Source organism: Rhineura floridana, chromosome 19 (assembly GCF_030035675.1).
Source record: "Rhineura floridana isolate rRhiFlo1 chromosome 19, rRhiFlo1.hap2, whole genome shotgun sequence".
In the NCBI taxonomy this organism is placed as follows: Eukaryota; Metazoa; Chordata; class Lepidosauria; order Squamata; family Rhineuridae; genus Rhineura; species Rhineura floridana.
This window is the reverse complement of record NC_084498.1, coordinates 24,546,709-24,565,657: the sequence shown is the minus strand read 5'-3', so window position 1 is coordinate 24,565,657 and position 18,949 is coordinate 24,546,709. Positions and strand designations below refer to the sequence as shown.

Genomic DNA, 18,949 nt, shown 5'->3' with positions numbered 1-18,949 from the left:
ATTTAACCCCTACCTCTGCAAATCAGGAAAATTTTGTTAAAAAACAAACTCGGATAAATGCAGGGCGCAGTCTTTAAAGCATCTCTGGCTACTGATTAAGGGATTCTGGCTTCAGTTGACTGAAATGCGCCATTGCTAGTCACTGATGTAGTTTTGGAGGTGTTACGGAATGTTTATGAACATGCCAACCATTAAGGGGTTCTAAAACAAAAAAAGTGTCTACCTACAAGTCCCGACAATAGAAAAGGCTATGTTGGTGAGAACTGTTTTCCTGAGGCAGAGAGGACAGGAAAGGGGACACATTGACACTGGGCTAAGATAGTCAAGAAGGCCAAAGAAACAATGGGAAAGGCAGGGTTGCTCCCACTGCCTGTGTCTGCCAAATTAATGTGTGGACAAAACATTCGATATTGCTCTTCTTCCAGTTCAGCCTTGTTACCTCCTGTTCCCCTGCATGATGTCCTTACCAAGACATTTAGAGGCCTGACGTCCAAAGTGCACGGTATCCAAGCAAACCGCACATTTTGTTGCTCTCATATTCAGTCCCACATTGAACCGGTGAGGAATATTGTGATGCATCCGCTCTTTCAGTCGCCGATTAAACTCTGGGGAAAGGAGGAAGTGGCACAGCACAATTAAAAATGTCTCAAAAGCTTTCAGTACTTCATTCTTCCTGGGCTGGTCTAGATGGTGCCTGCTAAGACCACCTTAGGCAGGGCTGCACATAGAGGTCATTCTTCAATGCTCCCCGAGGCATTTAATACGCATGCCAGCACAGGAATATTGCTGGTGGCAGCAGTGGCACATGTGCTTGGCACTCAGCTGGCCAACGTATGTGAAAAGGAGCGTTTGGGGACATAAGACGCTTTATCCTAGGTCAGAATATTTACCCATCTAGTGTAATATCATCTATTCTGACTGGGAGTGAAGTGGCTTTCCGGGGTCTCGGGCAGAGTCCTTTCCCATCACCTGCCACCTATTCATTTGAGAGTTTATGGGGAAGGGCTGTGTCTCAATGGCAGAGTATCTGCTTCGCACGTGGAAGGCCCCAGGTTCAATTCCCCAGCATCACAATGTAGGGGCGGGAATGCCCTGCATCTGAAAACCTGGACAGTTGCTGCCAGTCAGTGCAGACAATACTGAGGTCAATAGACCAACGGTCTGAGTCAATATAAAGCGCTTCCTATTGGGGGGGGGGGGAAAGGGTCGTAGCGCAGAGGTTGCAAGTAGAAGGTCCAAAGTTTAATTCCAGCCATCTGCAAGTAGCGTTGGGAGAGACTCCCTGTCTGGAACCCTGGAGAGCGGCTGCCAGTCAGTGTAGACAATACTGAGCTATGTTGATCTATGTAGGAACACAGAAAGCTGCCTTATGCCAAGTCAGACCATTGGGTTCATCTTGCTCAGTGTTGTCTACACTGACTAACAGCAGCTCTCCAGGGCGTCAAACAGGGGTCTCTCCCAGCCCTACCTGGAGATGCCATCAGGGATTGCACCGGGGACCTTCTGCAATGCAAGGCAGACACCCTGTCACTGAGCGATGTCCCTTCCCCAGTCTGGCTCTGTAGACAGCAGCTTCCTATGTTCCTGTGAAGCTGGAGACTTTAGGAATCAAAGTGGGACCTTTTCCAGGCAGAGTGTGTGCTCTACCACTGAGCTACGGCCTTCATTTCATTCTCATTTCTGCAAGCACTGCTGCAACAGGCAAGGGCGTTGCGACAGAACGCAACACTATCTAAATCCAGCCCCTTGACTTTAAGCTTAAACAGGCTGTGCTCACCCCTAAGCACAAATAACTGAAACCTGATACAATTAGTTATTTAAATAGTGGTATCTAATCAACTGAAGTCATTTTTAGCAGTTTGGCAGAGAGATTGTGCCAGCTCTACAAGAGTAACATTAATAATTGTCAAACGAATGGGTTTCCTACAGCAAGAGCCAACGTGGAGTGGAAAAGACTGGGGAGTTAACAGCAGCAGGACTCCATCAGCAGCGCTGTTAGCACTTGACAGATATTCAGAGGGAATCTGGCAGGGAAATCAACATGCATCAAGTGTTTGGAGTTGGAGCACGTTGGAGTCTAAAATCACAGGCCAGCTGTTAATTTAAACTTTGCAGACAAAATACTAGCTGGCTTTTATATAGTGCTTGGAGGATTCAAAGTACTTCACAGAATTATCTCAGCAGTCCTGACAATCCCTGCAAGGCACAGGTGGATAACCTCTTCTGGCTTGAGGGCCATATTGTCTTGTTGAAAATCCACCGGGGGGGGGAGCCTCAATATCAGTGGTGGAATTATTGCACTCATGCATGCACCCTGCAGCCCCCTGTTCAGGGGGAAGAGAGATTACTGGGAGAGGAATAAAATTCCCCTCCCTGTGATCTTCCAACTCCTGCCCAGCTGATATGTTGCTGGCTTCCCTGACCCCTTGCTTTTCCAAAACTGGGCAAGGAAAGCCATCGAAAACTCTGCTCCTTTGCATTTCTTGGTGAGGAAGAGTTCCGGGGGGGGGGGAGAAGAGGATATTCAGTGCTTCAATGGTTAATTGCATTGCGGGCTGGTGAGCCATTGGGAAAGGTTTGATGGGCCAGGTTAGGCTATAAAGTATGCCAGAATTATCTCTATATTGCTAGTGGGGGACTGAGGCTAAAACACAGGATCTTTCCTAAAAGACATACTTCAAGTTCATAGCTGAGGTTTAAGCTGGGGGGCTTTTCCTGATTCATAGCTTAACAGCACACGACAATCTGCAAGACCTCTAGACTGGGCACAACAGTACACCTGCTCTAGACCACATGACTGAATCACATGGACAAATAGACGCACAGACCCGAGGTAGCAGCAGACAAACCGCACGTACTTCAGACATCAATAAAATGAAGACAATCACTGTAGAGGAAACACTGTGAAGAAACACATATTGGAAAGCTGATAACTTTGTGGATCTGCTGAATGCAGCTTTTTCCATGGCAATACGGTTTAGCACTAACAGCTTTAGGTAACTCTCAACAGACAGATCTGGAAAGTCAAAACAGCTGGAGGGCCTGGCTAACCCCAGTGCCCTCTTAATGGCACAGCATATTGGCACAGTCAAGAACAACTATAGCAGGCAGCCAGCAACTGCAGAAACACGCAGTCTGAAAAGGCTTCCCAAAAGCCATTTCACACTTCTGAAAAAGATGGCTCAATAGGAAATGGTCTCCTCTGGGCAACAGAAGAAAGTTCCCACCGTTTCGACGGTTAAATTAGAATGAACCAAGAGAATCGCTCTTTTGAGGGGCAAAGTAGCAGGGACTACCCATGAAAGAAAGACATCCTAACTACAAGTGACTCTCCGCACTCCATACTTATCTGTTTCAAAAGATATTCTAAACTTATGCCTCAACTTTGCCAATAATCTTCAGTGTGCAAATTTCAAAAGGCACTACAATGAGGAATTCATACAATGAGCCAGAGATCACAAAAAAGATCCTTCCCCTTCCAGTTTGCATCCAGAGGGCAGTGCAATTTGCCTTTTCAATGAGAAACTACTATGTTTTCTTTGAACAGAACAAACAGAAGGCGACTGAAACAGACAACTCAATTAAAACTCATGTTTGAATTTGAAATTAAAATTGGGACTTCCACAAATGCTAAGGAACCTTGGACTTCATGCATGCGCATGTGTTTTGCAGTCACTAGATGCACTGACATAATAAGCAATGTTCCATACTGGTAAATCTAATGGGAAAAAATATGAAATATACCTCCCTATCTAGCAAGAAGTGTTGGTCACTTTATTAACTTGCAAACCATCCTGCACTTAGGCAAACATCCATCTTTTTCCTTAATATTCATTTAAAATAAGAAAAGAAAGTGGCTTTCACTGAGGGTTTGCAATATGTGATTTTATTTCAATGCATTTCGCTATCTAGCTTTCCAATGACTGATTGGAACAGCCAGGCAATCTGCTATTTAAAAAAAAAAAAAAAAACCATTAAACCCCATAGCTTCCTTGTCGTAAGGCTTATGAATTCTCTTTGAGGTTTGCATCCATTTCCCAGCCAGCTGATTCTATTTTATGTCTAATTTAACTTGCACCACTTCAAGTACTATTGTTAGATTTCTTACTTTCTTTTCACTGTGAGGTCCAGGTCAGGTTACAACAACATTACAGTCAAGGGGATACGGTGGCTCCTAAAATATATATTGCAGATGCCAAAAGCCCCAGGGTAAAGAGGTGCACCTTTGGCATATTTCTACCAAGAATAAACCCATTCATTGTGCTGCCATTCTTGCTGGAACCAAATCTTCTGCGTATTTCTTTCTACAGCTCTGCATCACGGCATGTGGCTGGAGTAAAATCCCACAAAAAGAGACAGGACTGGCCCCAAAGAGCGTAGCATCTATTTATACACTTGATAGGTAAAGGGAAAAGAAAGGATTAAGTCTCCTTCAATGGACAGAAAAAAACCTCTAGCTGCATATTTACTAAGAATCAAGTCCCACTGCATTCGATGGGGCTTGCTCTCTCTCTAGTCAGCATGCTGATGATTAAAATAAAGAGATCTCTCTCTTAAATACACACACAACACTGCGCTTTTGAGCAATGTAATCCAGAACTTTCCACCCCACAGTCATTGTCCCATCCAAGAGAAAAAAGCAACGTGTTTCCAAATCGTTTCTTTCTTATGAACGTCGTTCTATTGGCCCACCTATCCTAGTAGCGTCTAATCTTACTGGCTGTGGCTCCAAAGCCTTTCCAAGCCCTGCTGCCAAGTATCTCTTTTGAACTGGAGAGGCCTGGGATCAACCCCGGGGCCCTTGCGGGTGCAAAGCATACACTCTGCCACAGAGCAACGGTCCTTTCCCCTCACCTCTGGCTTGGGAGCAGGTAAGTGGGGAAAAAAACCTTTGCGTTTCTCTGGAACTTGCAACAGACAGAGCTCATCTTTAGCAGCTTCCCCCCCCCTTAAGACTTAACTTGTTCCATCGTTTTCAACTGACAATTTTGCAATAAGTTATTTGTTTATTGCTTGGTCAAACCAGACCTTTAGGCCGAAGAATAATGTATGGGTTTGGTCATGATAGAAAGGGGAGTGAAAGGAAAGAACATTTTTGTTTTTCCATGTGAATATTCTCTCTCTCTAGCACGTTTCCAAGCCCGTTGATTTGCCTTAGGGCTGCCACTTTCGTGGGCACGGGGCTAGTCAGGGACAGGGGTACTGCTCTCAGCGAGATGCTCTTCACAAACCCACCCCACCCTACTGCAGCCTTACCCTCTGGTGTGGAAGACTCCTTTCTGCGGCTTGAGGGAGGAGCAAGCAGGCTGATGGGCGTGGGCTGGTGTTCAGGTGACCGGACTATGGCAGACATGATGATCTGCTGCCTGGCCGTGGCCGGTGTGGATGGGTGAGGGTGGTCTGTAATTTTCCTATGGGCAGCTACAGATACACATAAACAGTTAGTTAACTTCTCCCAGCATCAGGAGCAGCCGTGGTTCTACGTAACCTTAAGAGAGTTACAGCCTGCGGGAAAGGCGTTGCTATTTTGGATCCTCAACAGCAAACAGGGGGGGAAAGGAGGTGGAGGGGAGGGGAGAGAGAGAGAGAGAAGAAGAGAACATTTCACTCCTATACAGAGAACACACACACACAAACAAATATGAGACGCATGTTTGGACTAAAAAAAACACACGGCCCTTCTCTTCAGATGCAACTTTTCAGTAGTTCCCTCCTACCTTCCTCTCGAGCAGATCTGAGCTCAATGCGCGTTTTCTGAAGGGCCTCCTCCAGTTCAGCCGAACGGGCCTTCTCCTTCTCCAGTGCCACCTTCAGCTCATTGTATTGCAGAGGAACCTGTGTGGGTAAAGAAGGGTCCTCTTTCCGTCGACTAAACAGGCCCTAGCAACAGAAACACACAGACAGCTCCTAACTCCTAGTAAGTGATGGTTTAAACTAGGGCAAGAAGGGAAACCTAACTGCAGACCAGAGGGTCTGATGGCAGTCCTCATTCTCAGTAAAGAAAGGAGTGGGGGGGGGGGGAGGAGGAAGAAGCTTAAGATCTCTGCTCCCCCCCCCCGCACACACAACTAATTTGTTTTTTAAAAGGTGTTTCTGGCAGTTACTAACATTTTTCATCCATCTTGACACATAGTGAATTCTGCAGGTTGTATCCATTGTAGCGTTAAGTTAAAGTCACTCACAGGTATACCGCTGGCGAAATGTTTTGTGCCAGCCGGGTGTTGTTGCACAAGAGAAGGCATAAGCAGGTTGCTGGTCACTTGGTTGCACAACAGATTACATCATCTGTTGTGCAATGAGTGTCCGCTGGCGCAGCTGTTGTGCAACATCAAAACTCACCTGTCCGCTACCAGGCAGGGAATGCTGGACACCGCTATCCATCTCTACTGCTGCCTTATCTCTGTTTAAGAACTTGAAAGCAACAAAGCTGCTCTCAGGGCCATAAGCAAAGGAACCCAATGAACCTGAACAGCCATTCCTACTTGCAACCATATCTTCCCATGGTTTGGTTCACACATTTCCACTTAAAAAGCAGGGAAAGTCTGCATTCCCCCGCCCCCATTTTTCCAAGCTGGTTAAGCTCGGAGAAGGAAGAGCAAAATACTATGATGTCATATGGCCAAATGACAACCTAATACTGTCTTTATAACATCCCTGTTAAGCTAGGGCATGTTTGTCCTTCAGTTATGGCTTAACATCAAAACACCACAGCTAATCATTTAGTCCAGGTTCCAAAGACCTACTTGAGGCGCACGCAGCGGCTTCTGCATACCCAGCAGGATTTGGGGTCATGCTGAACAAATTGCAAGTGTTGCTTGAACTCCAGCCTGAGAATTGTTTTTTTTAAAAAAACCCATGTGCAACTGCCTAATGTCTGCTAGATCATCTGTTTGTTCAGCTCACCTTTTTCTTTTTGGCTGGCTGGTCCATCTTTGCTTGCAGAAAGTCAATGAGCTTGGTCTGTTGTGAAATAGTGCCCTCCATTTTCACCTTTTCATGGGAATAGAGAACCTTTGAAGTATGTAAAAGATGAAAAAGGAAAAAAAACAAAAACAAGAAGAGATTGTGACAAGTATCCATTGGAATACCAAAACAATCCCAGCGTAACTGGTTCGAAATCCAAGGCAGAACTCCAAAACGAAGCCCCAAAGCGACCTGCTTCCTCTTACCTGGATATTTTCTAGCTGGTACTCCAGGTCACTTCTCTCAGTCTTCAAAAGATCCGCCCTATCCAAAGCCTCTTGCAGGCCTTGAGTCAGGCGAAATATATGATTTTTCTGCAGATCCATCTGCTGCTGCAGCTTTGCTTGCTGTTGATAATTAATAATAATAATAATTTAATTTATGTGTCGCCTATCTGGCCAATGGCCACTCTAGGCGACGTACATCTCGGTTACAATAAAATACATCATAATAATACAATACAAACAATAAAAACTATACACAATGACAGTTCAGAGTAATAGGCAATTTGTCATAGAGATTAACCCTCCCCGGAAGTCCCAAAGGCCTGTCTGAAAAGCCAGGTCTTCAAGGCCTGGCGGAATACATTCAGGGAAGGGGCATGCCGAAGATCATACGGGAGGGAGTTCCAGAGAGTGGGGGCCGCCACTGAGAATGCCCTCTCTCTAGTCCTCACCAACCTAGCTGTTTTAGTTGGCGGGACTGAGAGAAGGCCCTGAGAGAAGGAAAAAAAATCCAGAGATTATTTAAGTCAGGGTGGGGAGCCTCAGGCTTGAAGGTTAAATGTTGCCCTCCAGGCCTCTCTATATGGCCCCTCAGAAGTCTCTCCAGGCCACATCCCTCACTGGCCTTGCTTCATACCCCAGGTGTACCCCCTGGCCAGAATGTGCCCTTCAACTCCGATAATGCCTCTTGCTTGTCTGGATGGAGATTAGAGAGGGCTGTATGAGCGCATATAGAAACTAGCCTACTGTACAAAGGTAAATCTGCATTTGTTGCTCTGCCCACTTTTGCCTATGAAGGTTGCCCAGAAAAGAATGAGGCCTTCAGGCCGAAAAAGGATCCCCCCCCCCCGGCTGTAAGTTATTAATGGCCATTTTAACTGCCCTAGTATCTTCTGAATAGTCAAATGCTATAATGCCACCGCAATGCCCTCTGAATGTTGTAGGTTTCTTTGGAAAATTGAAGTTCTTGCTGGGCATGATCTCAGAGCCGTTCTACGCATTATGCAGAATCGAGTGACAGAATTGTGGACTACACCACTTTAACGGGGGTGCATTTTTCGTGTTTCTTTCCATTGTTTTATCACTTGTCGTTTGCCACTCTGGGCTCCTTTTGGGAGGAAGGGCAAGATATAAATTTAAGGAATAATAGTAGTTATAATACAACCACTGCAATGGAGTGGGATGCAAGGTTATGCAAAAGACCCCCTTTGAATGTTAACCTGGAAGGGGATGAGCTGGGGAAAGAGCACATTGTACAATAATGTTTTCAGTTCTCATCAAAGCAAAGAGATTTATTTATCTTTTTTAAAAAGGGATGGTTAAATTCAGCTAAAGGCTTAGAAGGGAAGTAAGGAGGGCATTCTGTTGGGACTACTCACACAGGCTGCTATGGTGTTCTGCTCCTGACCACTGCTGGAAGAACGCACACTACCATACACTCTTATTTATTTTTGAATATTCAAAGACGTTCATCTCCTCTTTCATTGTCCACACTGACAGAAGGGTGTCAAAAAATTCAAAATTCTACCAGTAATTCAACCAAAACAAACTGTGCAGATCAAGTACATTTATGCAAAGTTTAGTTACTGGGCAGAAGACGTCCCTATTAGAGAATTTGGTAATATTCCAGTATTCTAAATCCCCTTGACCTTAAAACTATGCTCATGCAGCTTGCATTTTAAACAGAATTCTTTGTTTTTCAAAAATAAAGATTAACACAGATTGACATAAAGAAAAGGTCAGTGTGGTTGTGACTTGGCAATACAGCATTAGTAAGCAGCAAAAATTCACAGCAGTATTATTTTAGATGCCTTTCCAGTGGCAGCCCCAAAGAGAGGGGAGGACAGGGTTTTGGGGTTGAAATCAGACTCGAGCTTCCAGGCCAACTAAGGGCAGTTCTTCATTACAAGCCCCTCTTATGCATGTATATTCATAACTAATCCCCATTGAGTTCAACGGGATGTATTTCCAGGCATATAAAATTACAGTCTACATCAGTTATGCATCGCTAACTGTGATGGCTTCACTCAAAGAATCTTAGACATTTGGTGCTGAGAATTCTCTGATAAGGAAATACAGAATTATTATTAAACCAGTAAGTCATTGTTACATACGTCCTATGTAATGTTTGGCAATTTCATGATCTCTGTCAATGGGAATGAATGGCATCTCATTACGAGTCAGGTACTACCTCTTCCAGGAGCCTCTGCTTGAGTTCACGTTCTGTCTCAAGCTTCTGTTGCAAACTACGTGCATTCATCTCCAGCATGGCATGCTTCTTCTCCAAATCACTGAGCTAGATTGAACAGATATGCAGACATTAAAAAAGATTCAGGCATGAAAGGCTGTTCCGTGAAGTCCGATTCTAACCCTTCCTTCCTCACCTAGCGCCAAGTCCTCACCCTTATTTTTAAAAGGTCTCCTTTATTGACCTTCCAGCAGGTGTTTGCCTGTGACCTTTGCTCCTTCAACCCTGCCACACTTGACTGCTCTGAGGGCCATATCCAGCATTCTCTGTCTGCTAGCACAAAAGCTCTTGTGCTTCAACAACTCCCCGAGAGGGAGCCATCCTGCCTCTGCTAAATGGACAGCACCAATGGAGAGTCCATCGCCTCCCAAGACACTATATTCCATTATCAAGCAGCTCACAGAGAACACAGGAATCTGCCTGATACTGAGTCAGACTGTGGGTCCATCGAGCTCCATACTGTCTACACTGACTGGCAGTGGCTCTCCAGGATTTCAAGGAGGAGTTCATCCAGCCCTACCTGGAGATGCCGGGGATTGAACCAGGGACCTTTCACAGGCAAAGAAGTTGCTGTAGCCACTGAGCCACAACCCCTCCCTCCCTTCTAGTTGATTTCCCCTTCCCCTGCAATATTTAGATTATAAGGTCCATGGGAGCAGGGATTAATCTCTAACTCTACAAAACATCATGTACATTGAATGCGACTTATAAAACAACTATAACTGTCACAAAAAACGCAATTTCCATTCATTGCATCTCAGCTGGATCACAGTGAACTCACGCCAGACCTTTGGCATTTCAAAGCCATAATTATAACATACTAAAAGACTTTTTGGCTGTGCGGTAGCCTCTGGGCCAATTAATTTAGTTGACACTGTATGGAAAGTTCTTTTAACATTACCAACCTTGTCAGAAAGGCTCTCCGCCTTGAGTTTTTGTTCCTTTAATGCTTGCTGGAGAGCCAAGATCTCTGCTTTGTGTTCTTTAACAGCAAGCTCTACCACCTGGCGGGATTCAGTGATGCGCTGATCTGCTCGTACCCTGCATTTCAAATGAGAAATATGTTAACTTACATGCTTTCCTGGGACTGACTTCTTTCAAGGAAACCAAGGTAACCAGATGGGATCAACAGGTAGGAATCGTTCCAAAGTACTACTTTAAGAAAGTCATCATGATACAACGCTCCCTGTATCACCTAACTCATCCACACCTGCTGGGCGGACAGAAATCCAAGCTGCCACAGTGAGAATCTGGAATCAAAGCCTAGTGCCATATGGTGGCACAGAAAAAGGCAGTTGGCAAATAACCAGAAAGGCTGTTCTCCAACTTCATGGGCTCTGCATAAGAATAAAGGGGATCTGCAGCTCAGCGTTCTGCAGGCTCTTGAAGACACAGCTATTGAGACAGGCTTTTCCTAGATCGTCTGACTGGAATCTCCTGCTGCAATTATTGTTTTCACCGTTTTGCTATTTTAATGGACTAGTTTTACTGTGGATGTTTTAATGTAGTTTTACTATGTATTTTTAATTATGGGTAGCTGCACCACTGTATCTTCCTCCCCCACCCCCCAAAGGTGAAGGAGAGGAAGGCGGCCCTTGTGTTACATCAGAACCCTCCTTCCAAACTCGGGCAATACTTTTGGCATTTCAAAGCCCTAATTAGAACATGCTAAAAGCTTCTTGGTTTGGAGCTTTATAGATCGATTTAAATTTCACCCAAAAGAAACTGGAAGGCCATGTGAATTTTAAGCACTAGCATATTGTGCTGAGAGCAGCAAGTCTCAGTCAGTAGCCAAGCCGCCATTCTGTACCAGTTGTCATTTTAAGAATCTTCCAAAGGCAGCTCCACACGGAGCTTATTTCAGAACTATAACCTGGATTCTGCCAAGGCATGTGATGTTAGCCAAGGGTATTTGCCCAAGAGGGGATGTAGCTGGTGCACCAACCAAATTTCTGAAAGGCACCATCAGATGTATCAGATGCATTTGTCACCTGAGCCAGGTCCAGTAGCAAATCCCCAGCTGAGACCTTGGGAAGATGCTGTCCGCAGCGGTAGAGACAGAACCCAACAGCTGAGGTCATCAAGCAAAGAGGAAGGCAAGCATTGACACAGCACTCCCACTTCCTTCCTAAAATTAGAGCCATCCAAATGGGGCTGTTTGTTCTGGGGCAGAACTGCTTTATCAACCCCATATTTATTTACTGCTCTATATTGCAAAGCGCGCTCTGATAAAGCATGCAGGAACGAAAGCTTGAACCTGCTTTGTTTCTCCGTATCCAGCATTCTCTGCAGCTCTCGCACCCGACATTCAAACTGGGTCTTCTCATCCCCCAGAACACTTCGCCACGCCTCCCACTGGCGCTCCTTCTCTAGGAGTTCATCATTCAGAGCCTCCAGGTCCATCACTTGCTCTTCCAGCATCGTGCAGGTTGTCTTTAAGGCCTCCATTGTCTAAAAACAAACCCTTTCATCATTCTTCTAATTTCCACCTCTAAACCGCTGTACCACTGCACAATAAAACTCCGCCATGATGGGAATCTTAAAAACTTTCTTACACTTAACCTTCCTAGATCAAGGGGGGAAAAAATACACAGTCTTGAGCCTCTCCAAGTATAATACATGAACACAGACAAGACAGTTTGGCTGGTCGTACTCACTCTTGTCCTGGGCCCATAGGCAGCTAAAACAAAGGAAAAAGGATGGATCAGGGCTATTTGGGCCGGTGAGGAAAGATGACAACATTTGGGCCTTTTTAGTTTAGAGAAAAGGCGAGTAAGAGGAAACATGACCAAGGTGTATAAAGTTATACATGGTATGGAGAAAGTCAACAGAGGAAAGCTTTTCTCCCTCTCTTATAACGCTGCTTCTCAGGGTGCATGCAATGCAGCTGAATGGTGGAAGATTTAGGACAGACAAAAGAAAGGGCTTCTTCACACAGAACACAGTTAAACGATGAATTCACTCCCACAAAACACAGTGATGGCCACAAACTTGGATGGCTTTAAAAGAGGATTCGGCTATCAGTGGCTACTAGCCATGAGGGCTATGCTTTGTTTCCACGGTCGGAGGCAGTAATGCCTCGGTATACCAGTTGCTGTGGATCAGAAATGGGGAGAGTGCTCTTGCACTCAGGTCCTGCTTGCGGGCTGCTCAGAGGCATCTGGTTGGCCACAGTGAGGACAGGAGGGCTGGACGGGCTCTCTTTGGTCTGATTCGGCAGTCAGGATCTTCTTGTGTTCTTAAGATCAAACAAGGAAGGGATGCCAAAGAAGCGAGCAATACAGCAGCTAGTAAGTGGTCAACTGATGCAAGTGAACCACTGGATTTGGGAGCAGGGAATCTGTCCTAATGTAATTGATACTTCTGCAAAAGAAAGGCTATACTGTCTCTCAAGCACATATCTGTCCCTTTTTGCTCTGAAAAAGTGTGACTTAAAAACAAACACATCGCACAGGGAAACTATGGTCGTAGTGGCCAGCCTGTCTTCCAAGGAAATGGCTGGCACCAACAAACTTCTCATCAAAAAGCACCTGATAAGCTTCAGAGAAATGGCAGATTCCCCAGAATGAAGTTTGGAAACACTGCTTTAGGGCCATGTAACTTTACTGTTCTGACATCAAAGGTGGTCATTATTTCACAAAGAAATATTCTGTAAAATTAGATTTCTATTCCACTCTTCAATGAAAACAAAATTCAGGTTTGTTTACAAAGTTGCAGAAATATACTAAGCAACAAAACAAGAAAAAGGCAGTGTTAAAGCAATCCACGAGAAAGAAATATACAAAAACCATCAGCAATTTGAAAGCCTGACCTGAAAAAATGAAGAGGTCTTGGCCTAGTTTTGGCTTCAGCATAAGCACCAGGCGAGCCTCCTTGGGGAGAGAATTCTGCAAGTGGACAGAACCACTCGAAGAAGCACAGAGTGAAAAAGTGTTTGAATGGGCTAAAAAGTGACTTCCTACAACACCTTGTTCTGACCCTAAAACTGAGGAAACAAGAACCTGAGGTGGTGAGCTGGGTCAGTGGGAACATGTCACCCTGCGGCAGGCACTTGTGCCGATGGACAGAATCTCTTGTGTTTGTTAGCAATGTCACATATGTAGCTCTTTTCAATTCAGTTTTTCATGGCACAGAAAGTTTACACCCCAATTACACGACGTCTACAGAGTCAACTACAAAACTTGGCTAGACTCAGAGTGATTTTGTATATATTCTGCTGCCAGTTTGCCACGTTTTAACAGCCACGGCCAAAAAATTTGGCCCATCTTCCTGTAACATAAGGCGCAGAATCTGCTAATAGAAAATTCACACAGAAACTGAAAGATCTTTCTTGGGAAGGTTCAAACTGTGGATAAATAAATGCTTCACATAAGTCACTTTAGAAATTGACATTTTTTTTAAAAAAAACACTGATGCCCTGCAGCCAGGATTCCTGCCTTGTGACCCACCAACAGAGCAGATGGTAAGGTGTTAAATCTAGTAAGTGAAAAGGCTCACTTAAATCTTGTCACAATCAAGTTTATTAAATAAACCTCTCTCCCCTGGCCCTGGTAAAATTGTACTGGCTATTTAGATGAAAGATTAAGGCGAAACAAAGGTCAGGACAGTGACTTGTGAAGTGTGCCCACTTGACCACTTCATTCTGCGGAACTGGCACTGTTCCAGATGCTACATAATACTCATTCTGAATGTGTAAGAAATCATTCTTTTAGCGTGGCAGCACATACACTTTGGAACTCCCTGCCTGTTGACATCACGTAGGTAGGTGCCTTTGCTGTATTCTTTTCAGCGCCACCTTAAAATATTTCTATTTAAGCAAGTCTATCCACACTCGTGTGTGTTTGAATTTCTTTTTAGTTTACTGCTGATTTTAATTGTCTTTTAAATGTTTTAATTACTTGTTTTTAACTGTTTTTATTGATAATTTTAATATTTCTTATAAACTGCTTAGAGGTATTATTACAATCAAGTGGTATATAAAATCTGTTAAATAAATACACAGCGAAATACATGTATTTTTCCTGGCTTAGAAACTTTGCACATGCTCAGAATAATGATGTAGTGACAGGAACAGCTATACTGCGCATAAACCCATCACAACTTAAAAAGGTAAAAAGGCAACTGGAAAAAGAAGTCAGGCAGGATTAGATTGCGACGAAAGTGCCTGCCATTAAGCAACCACCCTAGAAAGCTCCTAGGCCCTTCCTCCATGCTGACCAGCCCAAGACTAGTCACACCAGGGGACTGTGAGGCACTCGACTGCTGCACCCCACGTTGTGAGAAATTATAGCAACAAAACTGAGTTTTATCCTTCACTGTAGTCCAAGCAGATTCTGTCTGTTCCACTGTCTGATCTTCTATTGTGGCCACATAGTTGGCCTACACAACAAGGCAATTCTTTTAAGCTATTTGCTTCTGTGGTCCAGTCGCAGGTTGGTCCATTTGGGCAAACGGAGCATGGCTCCAACAACTTCCGTCCGCCCTTAGCCAGCCCCCAACTGCCTGCCTCCTCACATACTATGACTCCAGGGATTGGCACTGCCTGCCAGCTTCCTCCGATTTAGTCTCAGTATTGCCTTTGTAAAACTCAGCAGAGCGGAGGATAAGGACAAAGCTGAAATTAGTTGGCTCTGCCTGCGATCGGCAATGGCTCCACCTACCGCTCCGCTGGGCTCCCTGCCTTCCGCCCCACCAGTCCCAATGGGCACCAGCTGCCACTGCTGCTGTCCAATCCTGACACAATCAGATAAGAGATTGTGTACACTAACAGAGAGGAGAACTGGTATTTGGAGAGTTCTGCCACTGCCATCTTCAGTCATGGATTATTTAGCCTCACATTTGGACAAAAGCCTCGAGAAAGCTGGGTCTTTAAAATGCAATTGTGAACACTTACTTGCTTCTGACTAGTCAGCTGCATCTCTCGCTCTGTGATCTCGCGGCGAAGATGGTCCACCTCACTTCGCAGCTGGACCACCTCGTCATTTGCTCCTGAAGCCTCATCTAGTTGCTTGGACAGGAAGAAATTCTGGTTGTTCAGGTCAGCGTTGTCCTCACTCAACTGGTTCAACTGCTCTTCTAAGTCTGTTATCACCTAAATAAAAACAATAAGCCAAAGAACCTAAGATAAATAGGGACTAAATAGAAAAAATAATAAGCCAAGGAATCTTAGGATAAATGGGGACTAGTCAAGTCTTTTGAAAGTCAAACCCCAAACTCTGACAAATGGGTTTCTGTAAAATTCATCATACAATCTTGTAAACTGGCACATACCTAATTCACATACAGTATAAGATAGGTCAGCCCTTAGCTTGAAGATCTGTCACCTTCAGAAGAGCTAACTTTATACCAGGCATGGGGAGTCTTTGGCCCTCCAGATGTTGCTGAACTACAACTCCCATCAGCCCCACCAAGCATAGCCAATGACCAGGAATGATGGGAGTTGTAGTTTAGCAAATATCTGGAGGCCAAAGTCTCCTCACACCTGGCTTATACCTTTAGATATGAAATACACTGCAATGCAACATCTTAAATGCATCTTATGACATGGGTTTAAGAGAGCATCAGTGAGGCAAAATCAATGAATTGAGAATCAGTAGTTCATGGTCCTCGCCTCAAATCTGCCGCATTGTGATAAAATGGCATAAGCAAATTGCTTTCTCTCTCCAAACCTTATGCAACCCTCTCTGAACAAAGGTGATATTAGCTTTCAAAGTGTGAGATTTTCATGATTACCCATCCGAGAGCAATCTGAAGAGAGGTGCACTATTGAAATGCCACTCCTTTAAAAACAAATCAAGGAAACCCAGCCAATTGACCGGGGGGGGGGGGAGAAGCCACACACTTAAGATTTAGGAAAGAGTGGATTTCTAGTGTCACCAGTGGAGTTAAAGAAAGCAACGTGGAATGTGAGGAAAAAATGTTTGGCAGCACAACAGATTAGAGGGGTAATGCCAAATAAGCATTAAAGTAAGAGTGAAGCAAACAGCCAGGCAGTAATGTTTTTGTGCCCAGGGGGTGCCCAGTATTTAAAGCAGCACTGTAGCTACCCTGAAACATCTCACCCCACAGCAAAATGTGGTATTTAACTATCCCTTGTTGGCACAAAGCTAGATTGGGATGGGGGGGAGGGAGAAAGAAAAGCCAAACAAAAGGACACCACTTTGCTTAAAACAGAAAGCCACAGTAACTTCAGAATAAGAAAAGCACAGCTTAATTTTAATGGCAGCTCACAGAGTCGCACCATACACAGGTACAATGCTTGCAACAACCACAGGAACCCATTTTAAAAGCTGTCCTAATGTGCACTGGTCACCCTCTGGCCTTGTGACACGCAACCAGCAGTGCCAGCACTGTTCTCCTTGGATGTGGTTTAGGAAAAGAAGGGAGAAAAGAACGAAGTGTGGGTGGAAACAAATAAAATTAAAGTGGGTCCCATCCATGTGACCACTTAAAGGCGGGAACCCCCCCCCCCGAAAAGGCGATGACTGCCATTCGCGGGTGTAGCTTAAAAACACAACGGCTGCAACGAGCCTGCGATAATAACTAATAAAACTGATCAAATCTTCTAAACAACTGCACATTTTAATGTTTTGATGGAATCATTTTATTGTGTGGTTTAACTATGTTTTTATATTTTTTGTGGTTTTATATTTCTAAGCAGCGTAGAAGCCACTTTGGCAATTAAATAGTATGTAGAGTGGTAAGCGGCGGTAATGCAGCCGAAGCTCTGCTCATGGCCGGAGTTCGATTCCAACGGGAGGAGGAAGTCGAATCTCTGGTAAAAGGGGTCAAGGTCCACTCAGCCTTCCATCCATCCATGGCTGGTAAAATGAGTACCCGGCATACGCTGGGGGGTAAAGAAAGGCCGGGGAAGGAACTGGCAATCCCACCCCATATATACGGTCTGCCTAGTAAACGTCGCAAGACGTCACCCTAAGAGTCGGAAACGACTCGCAATATAAGTGCAGGGACACCTTTACCTTTAAATCAACCAATAAGTAGTAATAATTTATGCAGCAATAAAGCCATGGCATTATGGATGTGCGTGTGGAAATGTTGTTCTCAGTAACACACGTAAACTAGTAATACCTTTCAACAGGAGGTTTGAAGAACAGAATGGGAGAGAACTAGGAGCAGCGTCAAAACAGGAGATGTGGGGGAAGAGGCAATCCCCAAACTGGTGCTTGGAGCTAGTAATTTAATATGTGAATATCGTTCAGTGGTTAGACTGAAGGTCTTCCTCTGGGAGTAAAAGACTTGTCTGTGTTATTCTGGTATACTTGCTCGAGTTGTTTGAAATGAGGTCTCACGATAAAACCCTTTGCTCCCAAACAGGACCTTTAATCTGAACTCGCAAAATAAATCACTACCACCAACAGTGGAAAAGTCTTATTTGCAAATTAAGCCCTTGCTTCCAGATTCCTTTTATGCACGTTCCTTTATATATGAACCCAGATTTTATTCAATTTTTTTAACTTGGACTAAAAAATCATGTGAATATGTTTTGACAGATCTCTCATCACACTGATATCAGTTTAAACAGGAATGTAAAAAAACTTAAAATAGTATGTTAAAAATCATTCTGAATATACTAGAACTTGTTTATCTAGCAAAGTAGGCAGCAGACAGAAGGGATACAAGAGGAAGCGCTTCCTCATGCAATGTATAATTAGTTATGAAACTCATGGCCATGGGATGTTGTCATGGCAACTGGCATGTGTGTGTATAGATCTATCAATGGCTAATCAGTCATGATAAATTAAAGGGAACCAATTATATTCAGAAGTGGTACAATTCCAATTAGATGTGCAAAGGACAAAATCAGGAATAAATCACTACCATCCTGACCTCCTCTGTGAGCTTCTCTCCGTCATCTGGCTGATAGCTGTTGGAGACAAATGCTAGACTAGTTGTACCTTTGGAATGATTCCACCAAGGAGAAGTTTTGGGGTAATGTTCTTACCCACCAGTTCGCCCTTCAATCCCTCATAGGACAGTTAATAAATTCATTTTTCTTGTATATACTAACCCCAGTGGGTAGCTACGCACAGTCAATTAACTGCGATGCAAGACAAGACATGCAGGTAGACACTATGACTGACTTTGGAAGCAATGCTAAACCATGGGTTAGCATTACAAGAATGAGCCTAACCTCCACTTCCATTTCAAGTTAACTGGTTTAGCACGCTGTCCAAACCTTCAACTGTGGTTAATTTTAACTAAGGTTAGCGGAAAGCAGCCAGCTTCATAAACTATGATTTGAAGCTGGTTTGCTTCCACTACCATGGTTAAGATTAACCAGATTGTCCCAGCACGAAGGATGCGGCAAGCTGAGGTTAATCAAAAACAAAGAGGAAGTTTCTGAACGTGAACCCAGGGGGAGGCTAGGCTTATTCTCGTAATGCTAAACAAGTACAGAGAGTGAAGCCTTGTGGATAGCAAGAAAATGGTGGGAGGGGTGAAAATGGTTGGTGGTTGCAAGAGTGTATTCGTCTCACGAGCTAAAGAGTGAGTT

General features: G+C 44.3%; 1 protein-coding gene across 9 annotated transcripts in view; it reads right to left on the bottom strand.

The window, feature by feature from the left end:
• The window catches only part of CIT (citron rho-interacting serine/threonine kinase), a 105,568-nt gene that overhangs the window by 22,034 nt on the left and 64,585 nt on the right, over positions 1 to 18,949 (bottom strand). For 6 of the 9 annotated variants that reach the window (XM_061602303.1, XM_061602306.1, XM_061602304.1 and 3 more), the window contains 9 exons: positions 15,329 to 15,526; positions 11,693 to 11,886; positions 10,341 to 10,476; positions 9,379 to 9,483; positions 7,170 to 7,310; positions 6,904 to 7,011; positions 5,718 to 5,880; positions 5,257 to 5,421; positions 468 to 605 (listed from right to left, as the gene is read on the bottom strand). In XM_061602303.1, the coding sequence (XP_061458287.1) occupies positions 468 to 605; positions 5,257 to 5,421; positions 5,718 to 5,880; positions 6,904 to 7,011; positions 7,170 to 7,310; positions 9,379 to 9,483; positions 10,341 to 10,476; positions 11,693 to 11,886; positions 15,329 to 15,526 (1,348 nt within the window). The remainder of the gene's footprint in view (positions 1 to 467; positions 606 to 5,256; positions 5,422 to 5,717; positions 5,881 to 6,903; positions 7,012 to 7,169; positions 7,311 to 9,378; positions 9,484 to 10,340; positions 10,477 to 11,692; positions 11,887 to 15,328; positions 15,527 to 18,949) is intronic. The other 3 variants (XM_061602309.1, XM_061602311.1, XM_061602312.1) reach the window with 2 other exon arrangements.